The sequence below is a fragment of the Mustelus asterias genome, chromosome 4, assembly GCF_964213995.1.
Source record: "Mustelus asterias chromosome 4, sMusAst1.hap1.1, whole genome shotgun sequence".
Taxonomy (NCBI): domain Eukaryota; kingdom Metazoa; phylum Chordata; class Chondrichthyes; order Carcharhiniformes; family Triakidae; genus Mustelus; species Mustelus asterias.
Window position 1 is genome coordinate 33,780,943 of NC_135804.1, and position 19,421 is coordinate 33,800,363.

Genomic DNA, 19,421 nt, shown 5'->3' on the forward strand with positions numbered 1-19,421 from the left:
TTGTGGGTTAGGCAAATACAAGTCCACTGTAGGAATTCAAACTAAATTAGATTCAAATGTAAACAACTGAGAATACTTTAACCAAAAGAGAAAATGCTGGAAAATTTCAACAGGTCTGGCAGCTTCTATAAGGAGAGAAAAGAGCTGACGTTTCGAGTCCAGATGACCTTTAATTGTATGGGAGGATGTTGAACTTCTGGAAAGTCTGGGTGGCATTGGTTGATCAATGTAGTCATGCTCTCACCTCTGATACCTGACTCAGAAGAGAAAGTGGTTCAGAAACTATTTTTTACAAAGCTAATCCTGTGGTTTATTAAGATACAGACAAAGCATACCGTTCATAGAGAAGGAAAGGAAAGAGTGCAGAATGTAGTGTTACAGTCATAGCTAGGGTGTAGAGAAAGATCAATTTAATACGAAGTAGGTCCATTCAAAAGCCTGATGTCAACACGGAAGAAGCTGTTCTTGGGTCGGTTGGTGTTTCAGCACCTTCAGCTGCCTGTATGTTTCAGATGATCTTTGTCACTTCCACATTCACCGGGCAGACTCCACAAGAGATCACGCGATAGTCGATCTGCTGCCGGCCGCTCCCATATGCCAACATTGGGAAGCTGGAAGCCGACGTGGAGATTACAGTGTCCCGAGTAAAGGAGACAGCCACAGCGAGCGACCCTGAAGTAGGTACCCCCGTGCACAGGGATCACTCGCTGAACCGTGCGTGTTAGTCCGGCTCTATTTGTGCAGTTACAGCGTGGACTGGTTCCGGGATCGTGTGTCCCCGGTCCCTAATCAGGAAAGCGGGATTCAGGCCCTGGGAGTTTAAGCAGGGAACAGTAATAGAAGATGGCGAGCCTGAGCAGATGCAATGAGTTGCAAAGGGTTTTGTGGCGTTCAAGGGTAACAATAGGGGATCTGAACTGGGAAACGGTGTCAGTAATCGTGGGCTGCAATGAATACTGCCTCCATGCTTTCTGATTAAATGGCTGTTGCTTGTAGTTAAAAACAAAACAACGCTGGGTAAATCTCTGGGGGCTAAATCGAGCAGCCACCCCATAACAGACATGGGGCTTGCCATGGATGTTGACCCCTTTGCTCATCATAATTGTAGTGTGTATCCCTGGCTGCACACTGCAGTGGAGACCAGAAATTGTAAAATAGAAAAAGACTGAATAACTGAAAGAACATAGGATAGTGTCCTCCAAGGTCCTCAGAAGTTGCCTTGGACATTGGAGATGGTGCAAAATGTGTTGTGGCCACAGCTGGTCTGGAGACTCTACAGACAAACTCTTTAGGTAAAACAACCAAGATACCTGTGGCTGTCAGTGCCAGGAGTCAAGCCCTAATAACCTGGATGTAGCATCGGAAAAGGGTTAATGGTTTTGCACAAGTGCTGAAGGTCAGTGAATTTATCTTAAGCACCATATGTCCAACCAAGTGCACCGTTAGCCTCACATTGCTCAGTGCACCACACGCACGTAACTTACCTACCAACAATCTGTATCAATGAGTAATCTTGCCTAATATTCATAACTGAACCTTCTTACCCAACACTTAATAGTGCTGTGCGTCTCACACCCATTAATGTCAGTGGCTTCCTCCAGGTTGTGGCTAACCTGGAGGAAGCCAGGTGTACTCCATTCCTGTACTGATCAGCTCATAGATGTCTTGGTGACCACACTTAGGAACATATACATGTAAGAAAAATTGAAATTAGCATTTGTGATGGCGGCGTGCATGGGGGCATAGGGGAAGGATGATATTTTATGTTGGGATGATGGTCCCTTTAACAGGGAGGTTTGTCAGAAAGAAGATTTCTTGGAAAAAAGCTGCTTGTTGTCAATCACTGATCATGTGACCAAGCTGTCTCAGAGATAAACAATATGAAACAAACAGTCAGCCGGAAGTTAGTTATAGGGGTGAGTAGGTTCCCGAGTCTGGTACCGTGTTCTAGCAGTGTGGTTTTAAGTTGTACAGCAATCTGAAATGCGGGGAGCTTTGCTTTTAAACATAGTTCACTTGAAAATCTGTGTACTGGCCAAAGGTGTTTAAAAATCTTGATAACTGGAGAACTCTCCCATCAGTGAACTGAACTTAAGTGATATCCAAGCTGAGAAGAGAGAGACTTTCTAGATGCAAGGCTCTGATATTTGGTGGCTAGACTTGAGACACTAGTGATGTCTGTGTTGAACTGGGAATTTAAATTCGTGGGATAGTTGGAGGAGATCTGAAGTTACTTTTTTACCAGAAGTGACAGAAAGCCCAAGAAGTCTCAAATTTTATACGAACCTTTGAAATAGTCCTAAAACCAAATGGTTAATCTTTCAATTTCTGATGAGTATCAGACTTGGGCTTTTGACGGGTGTAAGTCAAATAGGTGTAGCAAGAAATGTGAGTTAAGAAGTTGGGTTTAGAGTACAAGTAACTTTTCATTGTACGTTTAATATTTTTAATGTAACTGACTAGTTAAGATAGAGCATAGTTATTGTATTCATGCTCTTTTATGTAGTAAAATTCTTTTGTTGTAAACAGTCAACCTTTGTGGGTTCATTCTTTTAGTTAAAGGGGGAGACGGTGGCTAAGTGGTAATATCACTGAACTCCTAATCCAGAAACCCCGCTAATGCTGCAGGGACATCCCATCATGGCAGCTGGTGGAATTTAAATTCAATTCATAAAAATGTCTGGAATTAATAGCTAGCCTAATGGTGGCCATGAAACTATCATCAAAAACCTATCTGGTTCACCAGTGCCCATTAGGGAAGGAATTCCACTTTCCTGACCTGATCTCGACCTCTATGTAACTCCAGGCCCACAGTAATGTGGTGGAAACTTAATTATTCTCAGAATTGAAATCGTAAGTCACTCAGTTCATGGGCAATTAGGAATGGCCATCAAATGCTGGCCTTGCCAAAGATGCCCATATCCCCCCCAAAAATCTTGGGATTCTAAAAATAAAATATTACTGGTGTCTACCTAGATCATTACGCAATAAGAGCTAAGGACTATTTTCAGTGAGTGAGTAATGGAGAGGAATTATTGTGCAAGGTTCAAATGTTTATAACAATCATAAAATGTATTGATACAGGAAATGATTAAAATGCAACGGTGACAAGATATTCAGTATGCGGATATCTACAAGATTCAAGGTGATCAGTCTTGAAAGGATCTGTGATAATACAGAAGCATGTAAATCTTCTTTCGAGAATGTTCTAAAATTCTATGCTTCATATCTGCTACATATACATTAAGCTATTAATATTATAACAAATTGAGGCTGCTTCATGTGTTTCTCCAAGTCAAGCAGCTTTCTAGTGACCCCCTGCACATTCCAAAATAGGCAGCAACCCATGGTTTCCACACAATGAATCTATCAGATAATTGCAGTGGACAACATATCCTCTGACATATGCAGCAGACGATTGCTTTAAACTGAAAGGTCTAATTCTGAAAAGAGTGTAGAAGACCATTTTTCTCATACTGTGTTTATCAAATTGGGGATGATAAAAATGCTATGAATGACGTCTGTTGAAAATAAATTTTCTTATATTTAACCTCGAGTGACGTGCGATTTCTGAATCCTTTAGTTCACAAGATGCCTGTGCACATTGATGACCTGATGCGCCTAGTGTGCCATATTTCAGAGGTGGAGAAGTTGCAAGTTGCAATGAAAAGTTCTGGCAAGGGGGCACTTGTGGCTGGTGCAATGGCCTTTGCAGGAGGCTTGATCGGTGGTCCTCTAGGAATAGCAGCTGGTAAGTGTTTAGTATTGAAGTTTGAGAATGACGAATGAATGAAATAGATACTGAGTGTGCTTGGTTTAAATTATCCTGACAGAAACAGTAACCCATGGAATGAATGGGGAAATACCTTTAGATAGTGTGGAGAGGAATTTGGTGTGAGCACATTGACCATTTGTGTGATAATGTCATTGACAGTAACTTGCTGACTGTATCTTCATCAAAAAAGGTTTATAAAGAAATGAAGAAAGGTGCTTGTGAAACACATATTTTAAGGATTAATGGGGAGACTCTGGTATCCATAACATTTGTTAATGGCTGAAACCTGAACAAGCATATTGCGAAAAGATGTAGCAAATGACACTAAGTTGTTTAAGAAAACTGGAGAGATGTTAGAACTGGTTTTTACTAGGTAGAATAGTGTTAGTGATTATGGTATTCTACTAGTAATCCACAATGGCAAATTGGGTAATTCAATAAATCTGTTAATCAGATAAAATAACCAAGAAAGCTGCTGGAGTATTGAAAAAAACAGATTGGTACACGAACCTCCTTTGAAGAAATAAACCTGCCAGCCTAGCCTACAATGTGGCATCAGTCTCAACCTATTGCTGCTTTTTATTCACAGCAACGTAGGGACGACCAATAAATCTGGCTTTGCCAACATCCCAAAAACAATTATTAAAAATTAAACTGATTCCAACTGAGTTATAATAGCCTCAAAGTTGGTTGGTAGACATTCCAGCTGCCCGATCTTTACATGGTTTTATTGCTGGCAGATGAAGTGTTTTAGGGAGTATCTTCCTTTTTAATAATTAAATTGGGGTCCTATACTGCTCATTTTAGAAGGAAACTAATGGAAGCATGCACATAAGAAAGAACATAAGAAATAGAAGCAGGAGTAGGCCATCTCGCCCCTTGAGTCTGCCCCGCCATTCAACAAGATCATGGCTGATCTGAAGCGAATCAGTCCCACTTACCTGCCTGCTCCCCATATCCCTTAATTCCCTTATCGATCAGAAATCTATCTACCCGTGATTTAAACATATTCAATGAGGTAGCCTCCACCACTTCAATGGGCAGAGAATTCCAGAGATTCACTACCCTCTGAGAGAAGAAGTTCCCCCTCAACTCTGTTCTGAACCGGCCCCCACTTATTTTGAGGCTGTGCCCTCTAGTTCTGGTTTCCCTTCTAAGTGGAAAGAATCTCTCTACCTCTACCCTATCTAGCCCCTTCATTATCTTATATGTCTCTATGAGATCACCCCTCCGCCTTCTAAACTCCAATGAGTACAGACCCAATCTGTTCAATCTCTCCTCATAAGCTACACCCCTCATCTCCAGTATCAACCTGGTGAACCTTCTCTGCACTCCCTCCAAGGCCAATATATCTTTCGCAAATAAGGGGACCAAAACTGCACACAGTACTCGAGTTGCGGCCTCACCAGTGCCTTGTATAGTTGCAGCAAGACCTCCCTGCTTTTATATTCTATCCCCCTCGCAATAAAGGCCAACATTCCATTCGCCTTCTTGATCACCTGCTGCACCTGCAGACTGAGCTTTTGCGATTCGTGCACAAGGACCCCCAGGTCCCTTTGCACAGTAGCATGATGTAATTGTTCTCCATTTAAATAATATTCCAATTTACTATTATTTCTTCCAAAGTGGATAACCTCACATTTGCCAACGTTCTATTCCATCTGCCAGATCCTCGCCCACTCGCTCAGCCTATCCAAATCTCTCTGCAGACTTTCCACGTCCTCCACGCAATTCGCTTTCCCACTCATCTTTGTGTCATCAGCAAACTTTGATACCCTACACTCAGTCCCCTCCTCCAGATCATCTATGTAAATGGTAAACAGTTGAGGCCCCAGCACCGATCCCTGCGGCACACCACTGGTCACCAAATGCCAACCAGAAAAGCACCTATTTATTCCAACTCTCTGCTTACTGTTAGATATGATGTGGAGATGCCGGCGTTGGACTGGGGTAAACACAGTAAGAAGTTTAACAACACCAGGTTAAAGTCCAACAGGTTTATTTGGTAGCAAAAGCCACACAAGCTTTCGAGGCTCTGAGCCCCTTCTTCAGGTGAGTCCTGAAGATCCATGCTGCGTCTGCTTGATCGAACCATTCTTATCCAAGTGCTCTGCTATTTCCTCTTTAATGATGGACTCACCTGAAGAAGGGGCTCAGAGCCTCGAAAGCTTGTGTGGCTTTTGCTACCAAATAAACCTGTTGGACTTTAACCTGGTGTTGTTAAACTTCTTACTGTACTGTTAGATAGCCAATCCCCAATCCACGCCAACACCTTACCCCCAACTCCGTGTACCCCAATCTTCTGCAGCAACCTTTTGTGAGGCACCTTATCGAATGCCTTCTGGAAATCTAAAGACACCACATCCACCGGTTCCCCTCTGTCAACCGCACTAGTCACATCTTCATAAAAATCCAGTAAATTCGTCAAACATGACTTTCCCTTCATGAATCCATGCTGCGTCTGCTTGATCGAACCATTCTTATCCAAGTGCTCTGCTATTTCCTCTTTAATGATGGACTCCAGCATCTTCCCAACTACGGAAGTTAAGCTAACCGGCCTGTAGTTACCCGCCTTTTGTCTACTTTTTTTAAACAGCGGTGTAACAGTAGCTGTTTTCCAATCAGCCGGCACTACCCCAGAGTCCAGCGAATTTTGATAAATAACTACTAACGCATCTGCTATTACCTCAGCCATTTCTTTCAGTTCCATGGGATGCAATCCATCCGGGCCCGGGGACTTGTCTACCTTCAGTCCCATTAGTCTACCAAGCACTACCTCTTTAGTAACAGTAATTGTATTAAGGACCTCCCCTCACACCAACTCTCGATCTCTAATATTCGGTAAACTATTTGTGTCTTCCACCGTGAAGACCGACACAAAGAACTTATTTAAAGTCTCAGCCATTTCCTCGTTTTCCACTATTAAATCCCCCCTCTCATCCTCCAAGGGTCTAACATTCATTCTAGCCACTCTATTCCTTTTTGTATATTTGTAAAAACTTTTACTATCATTTTTTATATTTTGAGCTAGTTTAGTTTCATAATCTATCTTTCCTTTCTTAATCGTTCTTTGTTGTTTTTTAAAGCTTTCCCAATCCACTAATTCTCCACTATTTTTGGCCAGTCTGTACGCATCTGTTTTTATTTTAATACTCTCCTTTATTTCCTTCGTTATCCACGTCTGGTTATCCCTTTTCTTACAGTCCTTCTTTATCACCGGAATATATTTTTGCTGAGTACTTAAAAAAATCTCCTTAAAAATCCTCCACTGTTCCTCAGCTGTCCTACCTACCAGTCTGCTCGCCCAGTCTACATTAGCCAATTCCGCCCTCATCCTATCGTTACTCCCCTCTGTTCAAGCAGAGGACACTGGTTTGGGACCCTACTTTCTCACCCTCCATCTGTATCAGAAATTCAACCATATTATGATCATTCAACCCAAGAGGATCCCTCACAAGAAGATCCTTAATTCTAGCTGTCTCATTACACAGTACCAGATCTAAGATAACTTGCTCTCTCGTAGGTTCTGTAACATACTGTTCAATGAAACTATCCCGACAGCATTCTAAGAACTTTTCCTCAAGCCCTCCACGTCCAATTTGAGTCGACCATGCGCCCGGACTATTGTTAAGTGCATATATATATGCCAATTATCTTAACTTCTCTCTCATTTTTTCTTATAACTAATTCCTTTATACTTTGGATCAATCTTGTTGCCTATCTCTGCAATTTTTCTAATGCAAACACATCCCTCTTAAAGTAAGATGAGCAGAAATACACACACTATTCCAAATGTGTTCCGATCATTGGATTATTATAATCTTGATCAATGTATGTTCTTCCAATTCTAGCTAAATGTTTCAAAACTTCCTCACCTTCAAAAATGTTGGGTCCAATATCAACCCCAGCTTCCTTTCAAAATCCCCCTGTGCTAATTCCGTTACCTTCAATGTGTCTTTGTGGTTTGATCTTTGTTCCAATAGGCAATATTTCACATTTGGCAGCCTTGCATTTCATTTGTCATTTTTCTATCCAACTGCACAAAGGACCCGAGTCCTTCTGCAAAACCTCAACTGTTGTTTCCAGTTTTGTTCCTGATTCAAACCCCCACTGCTAATTTAACAAGCTGATGTTTGTTCTGTATCTCGGTGTGCTAGGACACAGCATGCTCACAATCACCAAATGTGGTTTGACACAGACAATGTGGGCTTTCCCCAGAGGCTGTATGTGCTATAACCAAATGTCACATTGTCCTCCACTGCACAGCACCAAAATATGATGAACATTGCAGAATTGACTGACAAGTGTTTAATGCGAGTGGCTGAAAAGGGTTCGACAGATATTTACGGCATTTGCTTTTAATAAATTCCCAGAGCGTTTAAATGCATGTGGCTTCTGATCATTGTGAAACAAATTTGAAGTCCATAGTGAACAAGCAGCTCCCATGGTTCAGCAATATTTCCCCCATTTAAGAAGTGTTTGAGCAATGTGGACCGGAAGTTTGATCACAAGTTGTGTTGAGTTGACTGATTTTCGTTGGGGAGTTTAGAGCATTTCAATTTCCTACTGCATTGCAAGCTGGGAAGAGAAAATAATACTCTGGCAGGGTTATTGGAGCAGAGTAGGTGAGAGGAATAATTGACTAAAACTCTTTTAATAAGCTGGTACAGGCAGAATGGGCTGTGTGATTCTTCAAACTATGTTGGAAAGTGCTGTCATGCGGGTTCTAGGTGAGAACCATGAATAGAATCCCTACAGTGCAGAAGGAGACCATTCAGCCCATCGAGTCTGCACCGACTCTCCAAAAGAGCATCTTACCATGCCCACCACTCACCCAATCCCTTGGGCCAGTGGGCTGACGAATGGCAGATGGAGTTTAATTTAGACAAATGCGAGGTGATGCATTTTGGTAGATTGAACCAGGGCAGGACTTACTCAGTTAATGGTAGGGCGATGGGGAGAGTTACAGAACAAAGAGATCTAGGGGTACATGTTCATAGCTCCTTGAAAGTGGAGTCACAGGTGGACAGAGTGGTGAAGAAGGCATTCGGCATGCTTGGTTTCATCAGTCAGAACATTGAATACAGGAGTTGGAACGTCTTGTTGAAGTTGTACAAGACATTGGTAAGGCCACACTTGGAATACTGTGTGCAATTCTGGTCACCCAATTGTAGAAAGGATATTATTAAACGAGAAAGAATGCAGAAAAGATTTACTAGGATGCTGCCGGGACTTGATTGATTGAGTTATAAGGAGAGGCTGGGTAGACTGGGACTTTTTTCTCTGGAGCTTAGGAGGCTGAGGGGCGATCTTGTAGAGGTCTATAAAATGAGGGGCACAGACCAGCTAGATAGTCAATATCTTGTCCCAAAGGTGGTGGAGTCTAAAACTAGAGGGCATAGGTTTAAGGTGAGAGGGGAGAGATACAAAAGGGTCCAGAGGGGCAATTTTTTCACACAGAGGGTGGTGAGTGTCTGGAACAAGCTGCCAGAGGTAGTAGTAGAGGCGGGTACAATTTTATCTTTTAAAAAGCATTTAGGTAGTTACATGGGTATGATGGGTATAGAGGGATATGGGCCAAATGCGGGCAATTGGGACTTGCTTAGGGGTTTTTAAAAAAAGGGCAGCATGGACAAGTTGGGCCGAAGGGCCTATTTCCATGTTGTAAACCTCTATCACCACTCACCCTATCCTGTATTTCTGCACATTTACCATGGTTAACCCACCTAACCTGAACATCTTCGGACACTAAGGGGCAATTTAGCATGGCCAATCCAGCTAACGTGCACATCTTTGGACTGTGGGAGGAAATTGGAGTACCTGGAGGAAACCCACACAGACACAGGGAGAATGTGCAAACTGCATACCAACAATCTTCTGAGGCCGAAATCGAACATGGGTCGCTGGTGCTGTGAGGCAGCAGTGCTAACCACTGTGCCACTGTACATATGAAAGATCATACGAATTAGAAGCAGGAATACCCTGCTTGCCTTTTGAGCCTGCTCCACCATACAGAAAGGCTATGGCTGATTTGATTGTAACCTCCCACATACCCTCCGGTAACATTTTATTCCTAGTTTATCAAAAATGTATCTACCTTTTGCCTTAAAATATTCAAAGATTGTCTTTTGAGGAAGGAGTCCAAGGACTCTCTACCCTCCGGGAGAAGAAATTCTCCTCATTTTGGTCTTAAATAGGCACCTGCTTATTGTTAAACAGTGAACCCCCTGGTTATAAGTTCTCCTGCAAGAGGAAACATCCTTTCCACATTCACACTGTCAAGACCCCTCAGGATCTAGCATGTTTCAATCAAGTAGCCTCTTACTCTTGTCACGGACAGGAGAGGGGGTCAGTTTACACTGCTATGATTTCCCCACTCTCTACCTGTTTGTAAACAGAAAGATGTTTTTTTTTATTTCCCCATTTATAAATTGTGGCATATTTTCCACAACCCTTAAATTTGGAAATGTTCCAGTCCTCTGTTAAAAGCTTGCACAGCAAATTCGAGGTAAGATGGAAATAAAAGGGTTGGTTTATTTTTACACAGACGTGTGAGAGGGGGTTTCACAACATCCACTCCCTTTTTTCACATTCCTATTAAGTGGGGCATAAGGAAAAAGGATGAGGGTTCAGAACACAACCACTATAAAACATACGTTTTGGTTTTACATGTGTCCAGAGTCATGAATCAACCGGAATGCAGCAAGTAATGCACCAAATGCAGGGAGGTTGGCTGGTTTTCCTGAGTGAGGCTGGCACAACAGGAGAACCCACGTAGAATGAGTCAGGAAGGAGGCACGTGTTCCAAGGTTCCAGAATTTGACAGGTTTGATGAGGGTCCAAGGTCTCTGTGCTGCCACTGGCTTGATGGTAGATAGTAGATGCCATTGCCTGGAAGTTCTGTTCACTTTGGAAGTCAAACAGGAACTGCTGGAGCTCAGTTCCAACAAATGTTATCATAGTGCAGCTTGGGAGAGGTCGTGTGACACACCTCCTCAATGTTGGGCACAGGATGTATGTTCTCAAGGCTGGAATCGAGGTGTTTAATTGGAGTTGGGAGTCCTTTTCTTTGGAGACACCAGTGTTGGGTTAACTTATAGGCTGCTCTCTTTATCAAAACTGTTGATTTAGGACTGCTAATGCTTTGGCCATTAGCATCATTATGAGAGATTACGACTTGCAATGGTTTTTTAAATGTTTGGAGTTAACTGGACCAGTATCCTTGTCCCCATGGTCATTGTTACTCTAAAATTGCTGCAAGGCATTAGGGGACTGGCTGAGCAACCAGTTAGCTCAGCAATTCGCCATTTTTAACACCACAGAAAACAAATGACTTTATAAAATAGCCCAGCTGCTGATGATTTTATTTTATTTTTCACATCTTGACCGTGGCACTGTTCTAAAATCCAGTGCATGCAAGCCTAGCCTGTCTAACCTTTCCTCATAAGACAACCCACCCATTTCGGGTATTAGTCTGGTAAACTTTCTCTGAACTGCTTCCAATGTATTTATGTCCTTTCTTAAATAAAGAGACCTATTCTGTACACAGTACTCCAGATGTACTCTCACCAATATCCTGTACAACTGCAGTATAACACCCTACTTTTTTATTCAATTTCCCTCTCAATAAATAACATTCTATTAGCCTTCCTAATTACTTGCTCCATCTGCATACTAACCTTTAGTGAATCATGCACTAGGACACCCAGATTGCTTTGCAATCTCTCACCATTTGGATAATATACTTCTCTTTTGTTCTTCCTGCTAAAATGGATCATTTTAAATTTTCGCACATTATATTCTGTGTTCCAGTTTTTGCCCAATCACTTAACCTATTTATGCCCCTTTGTAGCTGCCTTATGTCCTCTTCACAACTTACTTTCCCATCTATCTTTGTGTCATCAGCAAATTTAGCAACCACATCTTCTGTCCCTTCATCCAAGTCATTGATATCGATTGTAAAATGTTGATGCCCCAGGACTGATTCCTGTGGATTCCATGCTACTCATTACATCCTGTCAATCAGAAAAAGATACATTTATGCCTATTCTCTGGTTCCTGTTAGGTAGTCAATCTCCTATCCAAGCCAATATGTCACCCCCTACACCCTGAGCTTTAATTTTCCGCAATAACTTTTGATGTGGTAATTTATAAAATGCCCAGATGCAGTCCATCCACAGCACATGTGACTCCTTCAAACGCAACCAATAAATGGGTTAAACTTGATTTCACTTTCACGAAACTATGTTGACTCTGCCTGATTGCCTTAAATCTTTCTAAGTGCTCTGCCATAACATCTCTAATAATGGCTTCTAACATTTTCCCTATGACAGATGTTAGGCTAACTGGCCTGTAGTTTCCTGCTTTCTGCCTCCCTCCCTCTTTCAATAATGTAGTTATATTTGCTATGTGATCTGGTCCAGCTATGATACCCCGCATAATTAAATCATCTGCTGGCACCCACTATACTGGCTCCTGTCTTTAAAAAAAAAAGGCTCTTCGATCAAGGGACCCGAGGACTGCTGGAACCCAAAGACACACAGCTGAGTAAATATGAATCAACGTCTTCAGGAAAAGAGGGAAAATGCATTTTAAAAGGTAGAAAACAAAACATTTTTAAATGTATTCTTTTGGTTTTTATTCTCCCTAGGTGGTGCAGTCGGTGGGTGCCTAGGTGCCTGGATGACTAGTGGACAGTTTAAACCATTGCCTCAGATTATTATGGAACTGCCACCGAATCAACAACAGATATTGTCTACTGATGTGCATAATATTGTCCAACATTTGGACTGGACTGATGCAGCACAACTGATCGCATTAGTGATGGGAAATGCTGGTCTACAGAAGGAGGTGATGACAGCGATAAGTGCATTTTTTCTAAAGCAGCTCAATGCTGAGGTGCGACACCTTGACTGAAGCTTATATAAATAAGACACCTTTTCTAGAAATCTAGATTGCATATGCTGGAACATAAAAAAACATTAATTTTTCTGATAGAAACTCAAAGATCTATGAAGGATATAATTTGGAGTAGGCTACAATGGCACTGGGGAATCAATGTGATGAATTCTACTGGCTAAATGTTCATGAATACAATAACTAACTGACTTCGCAATCAGGATTTTTCTGAATCTGTTTTAAGTTTTTGATGGCCACATCTCTTGCTGTTGAACTGTCAGTAGTCATTTGGAATGAAACCTGGTTTGGGAGAAAAGAATAATCCTGCTTGGGTATGTGGAAAGTTTAATATAATTGGACCTAATTTTCAAAGGTTTGTTAATGCTGTTTTAGTTATATTGCGAATGTTGAGCCACAATAATATATATACCACAAATTTGGTATTTATATCAAACTGTGATCATTTCAAACACAGTGGATGGATGCAGGCTGGAATTCTAGAAGACAGGATATAACAGAGCCCAGAGTCACTCTGAAATATTGAAAAAATGATTCCTCTGACTAAAGGTGATGCAAAGACAAGGAAATGTAGGTTCAGGTCTGAAATCTTAGTGAGCAAAATGTAATTTAAGAACAATATACTGGGTGAGGTGAATATGGTACTCTGTGCTGCACCAATGCAATTTTAAACAAAAAGGTACAGGGGTGATGTGCTGCTGAACTTGACACCAATATCCTCAAATAAACTAAAGGATTCAAAGGGTCAATGGAAAGTGTTAGGGGAAGCACATTGTTAATGCAAATTGTAAAAAATGTGGTTATAACCGAATACCTGGTTACAATATGGACCAGACAATCAAGTATAACTCACCAGAGCAACGAATGGCTGCATCTGCTGAATAACAACAGCTTCTAATGTTTTTCTGGGTCAACCATCAGATACAAATCCCATCAGGAGCTTCAAGAATCACACTCTGTTGTGCAAAATCCATAATGCAACTGGAGCCACTCTATTTACCACAAGTTCCCAAACAAGCAGCTGTACCAATACCAGGATCTTACTGACAGTAACTATTAACCCGTAACAAACATGGAGAGATTCTGTCCCTCCTAGAGTGCTAAAAATCATCCTGAACGGGTATAATGTCCCATCCTTGAAGAGAAGGTCCAGAGGGTGAGGTCAATGGGACAATGGAAATTTTAGAACATGTGCTTATGGACTAGAACCTACAAATGGGATCCCTAAATTAATAAGTAGATGAAGCAGAAACTGGACATAGGATGGTTAATAATCACGACAGCAGCATTATGCATTTTGGTGGTGCTGTCAGTGAACAGAAAGATGCTTCCAACTGTTTACACAGTGGTGTGAAGCATTCGACCCTCAACAGCAAGGGAGAGAGAAAGTGGTAAAAGCTGTGGCAGGTGACCCCACTTGAGGAAAAGAGTATCTGAAAATGGAGTGACAAAATGGTGAATGGATTGGATTTGGGGAAGGCATATCAGACAGCAGGTAGAACTTAATCCACACAGTGGCAGTCTCAATCATTGAGAGCCCCGATTGTTGGCTGGGGGTTTTCTAGAAGGGACTTGTGTGGGCTCCTCTCTTCCCAGTGGTGGGTTCTGGGACCAGGCATGGAGCACCTGTCAATGAGGGTCTCCACTGGAACCTGGGTTTGCTTTTTGAGCATCCTGCCTGGCGACTGACCTGCCCACTGCTGGTTCAATACTGCAAGCATTCATTGCTCTTCAGTTGGCAATGGGCGGAAGGCTGTCCATGAACCTGCCCATAACCATAAATTCCGCCTCCCACCACCTCCAAACTTCCCTCAGGGGAGGGTACTGAATTCTGCCCAGCAGGGATGTACTGGCTGAAGGAATGGTCTGTTTAACTGTTGCTATTCTGCCTTGAATTTGGTCAATGTATGTGCAAGATGACAACACCTTTGAAAATGAGGTCCACTATTTTGTTAAAAAACGTACCCCTTATTTAACAATCAATACTGTTGATGTGAAAAAAGATTTGTGGTTTAACACTAATACAAATGCAAAACACTGTGGGTGCTGGAAATCGGCAATAAATACAGAAAATGTCGGAAGCCCTTAGCAGTTCTGGCAGCATCCGTGGAGAGTTAATGTCAGTGACCTCTTTCAGACTTCTGTTTCTTACTCTACAGATGCTGCCTGACCAGCTAATTATTTCCAGCATTATCGATTTTTAATGTGTGGTTTAACGCGACTATTAATGAAATGAATTAGGGGGCAATCCAAGGGGTGCAAATACTCATTGGGTGGTAAGGCACACTGCGTGGCAACAAATCAACAGCCCATTTGCCCATTGGTTGGTTTTCTTACCAGTGCCGAACTGGTAGGAAATTCCTGCCTCAAGTCAACGGACCTTTGCATGGTCCACCCCTGCCTGCTATGACTCCCATGGCGGGCGGGATGGCAAAATTCCGCCCTCTGAGTCCTCAGCCCAGATGAATTCCATGCCCGTGTATTTTCCAAGGGTAAACAGCAATCTTATTTTATTTGGAATATTGTGGTCTTTGCTGACACAAACAATCATTGGATTTCTCATGTCATTGTGCTGCCTTTGGAATTTCAATTCAAATTTTAGATCAGCCTTAAAACTACTTGAATGATATCCCTCTTCCAATTTGTACTTAGCTTTTCAAAGTAAATCCAGATACAGCATTAATTATTGGAGAGAATTGCTCACCATCAAAATAGAACTGGAAGATGCCCATGTTAAAAAAGGACTACGGTACATGTAGTGAAATTAAAATGAGTTAAGCAAATTAATTAATGAATCCCACACTGTCAGGCATTTCCAGGTACTTAGTATGTTTTCTGATGTCAACCTATAGCTTTCATTCAAAAGCAATTTATTTATGCATTGTAAATAAATACTTTCCATCATTTTTGGAGCAGCAATCCTGGCATAATGTGAGAAATTAATGAAATCCCAATGTTTATTGCCCTTTGCATTTAGGTACAAGTCTCCTAAAAAGAACTTAACTGCTATAATTACTGAGCTGCATCAAAATGCACGTGCTTTAGCATTTGTCTGCATAATATTTACATTGTTTTCTTAATATGCAGTAGATTATTATCTTTAACTCTTTAGGCACAGAGCTTTATTCCTCAGAAACACGGATCAGCAAATCAGTCATGGACTGCTCATAACCCATTATGGACAGAAATTGTGGGTAACTTGTGCCCAATTTCAAATTGTAGAGCTCAGAATATTCAATGTAAATATTGGCAAGGACCACATTTAATTGATTGAGGTATGAAGTCTTGAATGCAGTGCAGACTGATAGGATGGAAATCACTTCCCTACAGTACTAAGGGCCTTATTTTAGGTACGCTTAATTTTTAGCAGGTACAAGTTATTGGCAAATTGCCCACAATGGAAAAGAAATTGTCCCTAACTTGGCACGATCAACTGGAGATGGTGTACTAATTTTACTTTTAAGAACCTAGGCAAAATGTCTTTCTCCGGTTAAATGTATTTTGGACGACTATTGTGCTTTGAGTTTTGGGAAATGCTGGAGCAGATTGCTGGAAACTACAAAATATGGAATTAAAACCAAAAATGTTGAAAATGCTTCGCACATCTGACAGCACAGAATCATAGAATCTGTGCAAAAGGAGGCCATTTGGCCCATCAAGTCTGTACCGACTGGCAGAGAATCCCACCCAGACCCTTTCCAATAATGCCATGTACTTCCCCCAGTAATCTCCCTAACCTACACATCTTAAGACACTAAAGGGAAATTTAGCATGGCCAATCCAACATCTTTGGACTGTGGGAGGAAACCGTAGAATGTGCAAACTCCACACAGTCACCCAAGGCCGGAATTGAACCTGGGTCCCTGGCGCTGTGAGGCAGCAGTGCTAACCACGGTGCCCCTGTGGAGAGAGAAACAGAATTAAGGTTTCAAGTCAAGGACCCAGAAATTATGGCGTTAGTCCTGTACAGTAATGGGCCAAAATCATAACTATCACAATTTGGTAGTCAGAGTGGTAAACATTTCATTATGAAAGCTTTCCATATATAATACAAGATAATATATAAGTTATTGATGAATTTGTTAAATAAGTTACATCACAGTGGTACGTGCATGGTACATGAAATAAACAGCACTTTATGTTTAAGTAGGTCTTTGGCCAAACATTTGCTTTATTTTCAATACTTGAACATACAATGAGATATTCCAAATCATTGGATATAGTCAACAAGCAATTGTGCTGAATATATGGTTCATGTTATCTACAATTTTGAACGAAGCTGAAAATTTTAAATAAATTTAAGAAAATACTTAAAACCATATGCTGTGATTCACTGAACGATCTTGATTAATTCAGGCAAAGTTGCTTAGGGCTTAGCAATGGACCACATCAACTGCACATACCTGATAGCACATTGCATTTTCATTTCAGCATGATAACATAATGATAATTAGACCGTCATGCAATTGTTGTTATGTTCCAAGGTGATCTGCTTTTTCTCTAATATTTATCACTTGGTATTATAATGCTGAAAGGATCAGCATTTTTGACCACTGCTCAAAGCGCACAAAAATTGTGCCCTTCTTCCTAGTAATTCTGTTCATAAAACACGAACCAAAACCTGTGGTGTTTAAGGATGATATGCAAATCCAATTTACGGCCCCTATGGGCCCATTTTTAACTGTGTAAATGGATGGGTTTTAAATCAGTTAAGATCCCGCTCAGCATTTGATGAATCTGGCATTTTGTGAGGCATTGTTTGCTTTCCTGATGAATAAAAAATAATTAAAATAGAACTTGTAGTGGCAATGTAGAAGTGGGTGTGTGTTGACTACACAACCTGTTGCTCTTGTTTACAGAAAGTGGAACTAATGTTGGAAGGTGAGACTTTTGATTAACTTTTTTTCAAATTAATACATATCACAAGAGTGGTGCACTTGAAAATTGATTGAAATTATTTTAATAATGACTTCTGACTGACACGTACAGCAACATTCCTTTAATTTGGAGACCATGGGGGCGATTCTCCCAAAAGTGCTGAATTGGTGGGAAAACTGTTCTAGATCACGACTATTTTCTCAGTTCAGCTTCACATTTGAATCTCCCCATTCTGCAATGCAGAGATCGCAATTGTGAATCTCATTAAAAACCCAGGGGGGGCGGGGCCTATTCGCGCCAGAGTTTGACAGTGCTGGAACTCTGCACATGCGCAGTGGTCCAATCGGTCAGACTCTCCGTTTGCTGGCCAACAATTGAGCTGGCCAGCCCGGGACCCCTGCAGTGCTGCTCCTCCAGCCCCCTCCCCCAATGGCCCGATCGCAGCCCCCACAACAATTCTTGGGCCAGCCCTGAACCCCCCCCCCCCCGCCAGCAGACCACCCCCCCCAAGCTCACCCCAATTGCTGCCCTCCCTCCATCCCAGACGGATCCTGTCTGCAGAGTGGCAGCGGGATCCCTACCCCCACCGATCACCCTAGGCCCTGCCCACAATAGGCCCCACCCCCTTGGCACTGCTCAATGCCTGGTGGGCAGTGCCAAAGTGCCCCCTGGGCATGGGCACTTTGCCCCTTGGGCAGTGCCAAGGGTGCCCATAGCCAGGGGGTACCACCCCCCTGCCGCTCGACCCCCTAGGGGGCCCCGATTGACCCCCCCCCCTTCATTCTGGCGGGGTCTCCCGCTAGTTCCCCGAACGTGGGGAGTTGCACTAAACCTCGCCGGAATGAAGTACTCCTGGCGGGGTGGGAGATTCTATCGGGACCAGTAATTTCCTGATAATGAAATGCTAAACATATTTAAACTACATTAAAAACAGATTCAAGTCACTTACCTGCCTTCCTGCTGGCTTCCAGCACGGTCTCAATTGTGACTGTTCTCCGACTCTGGGAGACGCACATGCGTTCCCAGTGCATGCGCAAAGCCCGGAAAAAGACTGACGACGCGCATCTCTCAGCCCGACCCACCAGAAAAGTTGCGGGACGCGATGGGAGAGTCATCCCTCCCACCCCCATATGTGAGAAAATTAAATGGTCACCTTGAATCTTTCCTCCGCCTGTCTGGTCCCATTTTAAAAGAAAATGACTTTGATGGAAAGTTCTTCAATTGTGATCAAAATTCTTCCTTGAGATAGTCTGGATTTTATTGGCTGGGGGCCAACTGTGAAAGAGAGTGAAATTCTGTGGGTGCAATTTCAGTTGTAAAACATGTTCATACATTTAAACGTTTCGGGTGAGATTCTCCGGCCTTCCGGCTGCCTGTTTCCTGCCGGTGGGAGGTGGCGCGCAGTTTGCTAGCGGCGGGATTCTCTGGTCCCACCGCTATCAGTGGGAATTCCCATTGACGTCATCCCACACCGGCGGGAAACCTGCGGGCAGGGGTGCGCTGCCGTGAACAGCTGGAGAATTCCGGCCTTCAAATTTATCGTAGCTACAATAACATCAGGAAGATTCATTGAATAAAATGTGAAGATACATATGAAGTCTTGTTCAGTTTTGAAACCTGATATTTTGACTTGAAATCTTTGTGACAATTGACCAGTTTATAAATTATTGTGTTTTTTCTTATGTGATGTATACTATCTAATAAGTTATATAGTAGAACCATTGGTAGAATATTCTTGCAGTGAGTTGTATAAAAATGTAACTTAATTAAAAAAATATACATTTAAAGCCTTGCTTGTGTCAATCTTTGGATTCACCTGGTTTCTTATTTTATAAATCTTTTTTCGAAAAGA

The 19,421-nt window shown here is 42.1% G+C and overlaps 1 protein-coding gene across 1 annotated transcript; it reads left to right on the top strand.

The window, feature by feature from the left end:
- The first annotated feature begins 522 nt into the window (after positions 1 to 522).
- LOC144492609 (protein C19orf12 homolog) lies at positions 523 to 19,355 on the top strand. The gene is made up of 3 exons (XM_078210817.1): positions 523 to 677; positions 3,584 to 3,751; positions 12,426 to 19,355. Exons 2-3 carry the CDS (start codon positions 3,592 to 3,594, stop codon positions 12,689 to 12,691), a joined length of 426 nt encoding a protein of 141 aa, XP_078066943.1. The 5' UTR covers positions 523 to 677; positions 3,584 to 3,591; the 3' UTR covers positions 12,692 to 19,355.
- Positions 19,356 to 19,421: the final 66 nt, after the last annotated feature.

Bases quoted from the DNA above. Each gene is read 5' to 3' on its own strand.
- LOC144492609 (XM_078210817.1), top strand. From the start codon at position 3,592: ATGCCTGTGCACATTGATGACCTGATGCGCCTAGTGTGCCATATTTCA. The intron at 3,752-12,425 runs GTAAGTGTTTAG...TATTCTCCCTAG, and splicing joins TCCTCTAGGAATAGCAGCTG to GTGGTGCAGTCGGTGGGTGC.